This window comes from Symphodus melops (assembly GCF_947650265.1).
Source record: "Symphodus melops genome assembly, contig: scaffold_351, whole genome shotgun sequence".
NCBI classification, from domain to species: Eukaryota; Metazoa; Chordata; class Actinopteri; order Labriformes; family Labridae; genus Symphodus; species Symphodus melops.
The window spans coordinates 12,501-15,000 of NW_027636620.1; the positions used below are offsets into that span (position 1 = coordinate 12,501).

Sequence of the window (2,500 nt, forward strand, 5' to 3'; positions counted from 1 at the left end):
AGTCTCCAAGCTGAGGCAGCATGCTCATTGGTCCATCTGCAGTCAGACCTGGCATGTCATTGGCTGACGTCTTGTCTGCAGGGCCTGATGTCATGGGACCCTGCTCAAAGGGGTTGTGACCTGGAGTCTGACCAGCCAGTCCTGAGAAGTCCTCTGACATCACAGCCGGCTGCTGGGTTTGGCTGCCGGGGATTCTGGGAAATGAGTCCTGTTGTTGTTGATGATGCTGTCGTCCCGGAGACTGCTGCAACTGATGATAAAATAATGACATCACTCCTTCAGACAGCACATTCAGACTTTATACATCAATAACCGAGAAGCTATAAACCCGATGCTGAGACATCACAGACCACATGACCTGTGATGCAGACCAGGCTGGCGTCTTTCCTCCGTCCTGAGGTCGTCATACGGTGGTATGGTCGGTAGACCGTTCCTGTAGGCTGAGCGCGAGCGAGCAGCTGACTGACAGCATGAACTGGTCTTAATGGGAAACATGTTACCTGGTGGTGTAATGTGCTGAAGGTCATCGTCTCTCCCGCCTGTCCTGGAGCGAGCGGCGAGGAGCCAGACCCAGAAGGCTGAGGAGTGAAGCTCTCTGCCGGGGTCTGCTGGGGCCGCGGCGTGGAGGGTTGCTGGGCGTAAGGATCTGGCGAGGGGCGCGGTGTACCGGGGGGCTGGGCGTACGGATCAGTGTTCCGCTGATTCCCAGGTGATCGAGGGAAGCGCTCATTGGCAGGAGGACGCGGCGTCCCTGGATTTGAGGAATAAGGGTCGAGATTTGGGTGGGAGGGGGACGGCCGGCGGTTGGAAGACTGCTGGTTGTACTGGTCTAGTCTCAGTGAAGGCGGTGTGGTGAGGTAGGCAGGGTCAGAGTGTGGCCGTGGTGTACCAGGAGTCTGAGGATTGGCATAGGGGTCCGGCGAAGGCCGGGAGCTCAGAGGGGACTGCTGGGTAAAGGGGTCAGGGGTCTGCTGGGCATAGTCGGGTCTAGGGGTACCAGGAGTCTGGGTGTAGGGGCTGCGGTGGGGGGAGCCAAGTCCTGACAGCGGACTGGGGGGGAAGGCGGGGTCTTGGGAGTGTGTTAGAGGAAAGCCCAGGTCTGTGGGCCTGGACGGGTCCCTCCTTCCTCCTAAAGAACCAAAACCTTCTGACTGATGCTGGGGGGGCATGGGGGCTTTAAACAACCCGCCATGGACCAGCTCACCTGCCCGACTGTAAAAATCAGGCACTGCTGCTCGCAGGCTGCTGCCTGAATGAGGAGACCTCTGGTACGTCTCTGCTGCTCGGAGGGCCGCAAGTCGAGCGTTAAGGTCAGAGGTCACGGCAGAGGGAGGAGTCAGCATACCTGCTCTGCTCTGCTGCAGCACTGAGAGGAAACAAGGAGGAGGCGTTAGGAGACGAGGAAATAAGGAAACCAATAGTGGGAGGAGGGAGGAGGTGAGAACCTACCTGGTAGAGCTACGTGAGTCCTGGAGAGTTCAGGAGTTTTGGAGTCGGGGGAGGGGACAGGAGATCCAAAGACGTCGTGGGCTGGGGAGCTGAGGGAGTTGTGGCGCTGCAGCGGGGGGGCAGGAGGGACGCCTGCCTGGGAGGAGGTGGGACGAGGAGTCCCTACCACCTTACTGTAGGGGTCCCAGGGAGAGGAGGGGCGGGAGGAGGGAGGGGAGAACATCTGAGGGGAGGAAGGAGGCTGGTGTAGAGGGGAGGAGGAGTGAGGGGAGTGAGGGAGCGAGGAGAAACCCGAGGGGGGAGGAGCCTGGGGTCGAAGGAAGACATCATCCGCCAGTCCTGAACTCTGGAGGAGGTGCTGTCTGGAGGCGTGCAGATGGAGGGGCGAGGCGTTGCCCCCGGCAACAGGCTGCTGGCCTGGCGTCAAGGGGCTGCGGCTGCCGGCGTCCGGGGAGAGATGACCAGCTGACAGCTGCTGCTGCCTCTGCTGCAGGAGCTGCTCGTTCTTCACCTGCTCCAACTTCTGAGTCGCCTCCATCTTCGCCTGCTGCTTACTCTTCTGACGCATTTGCTGAGAACACACACACACACACACACACACACACACACACACAGACACAGACACACACACACAGACACAGACACAGACACAGACACAGACACACACACACACACACACACACACACACACACACACACACAGACACACACACACACACACACACACACACACACACACACACACAGACACACACACACACACAGACACACACACACACACACACACACACACACACACAGACACAGACACACACACACACACACACACACACACACACGTCAATCAGCTGATCGCCGTCCACAGCTGGAGCTCAAACATGATGGTAATGACAGCTAGTTAGGCTCTCTCTCTCTCTCCCTCGCTCGCTCGCTCAGTAAATGTGGAGGATCGTGATGAATGATGTCACAGGTCGAGGGGGAGAAACAACACGTCTTCACACGACCACGAGTTCAGCTACAAATCAGGCAGATTAGTTTGTTGTGACGGCGT

At 58.4% G+C, this 2,500-nt stretch overlaps 1 protein-coding gene across 1 annotated transcript in view; it reads right to left on the reverse strand.

Moving 5' to 3' along the window:
- The window catches only part of LOC306819296 (histone-lysine N-methyltransferase 2C-like), a gene marked incomplete at both ends in the record, with an annotated part of 24,484 nt that overhangs the window by 12,409 nt on the left and 9,575 nt on the right, over nt 1-2,500 (reverse strand). The window contains 3 exon segments of the mRNA XM_079373069.1: nt 1-250; nt 501-1,366; nt 1,450-2,020. The exon segment at nt 1-250 is cut by the window's left edge and continues 20 nt beyond it. Coding sequence (XP_079229195.1) covers nt 1-250; nt 501-1,366; nt 1,450-2,020 — 1,687 coding nt within the window.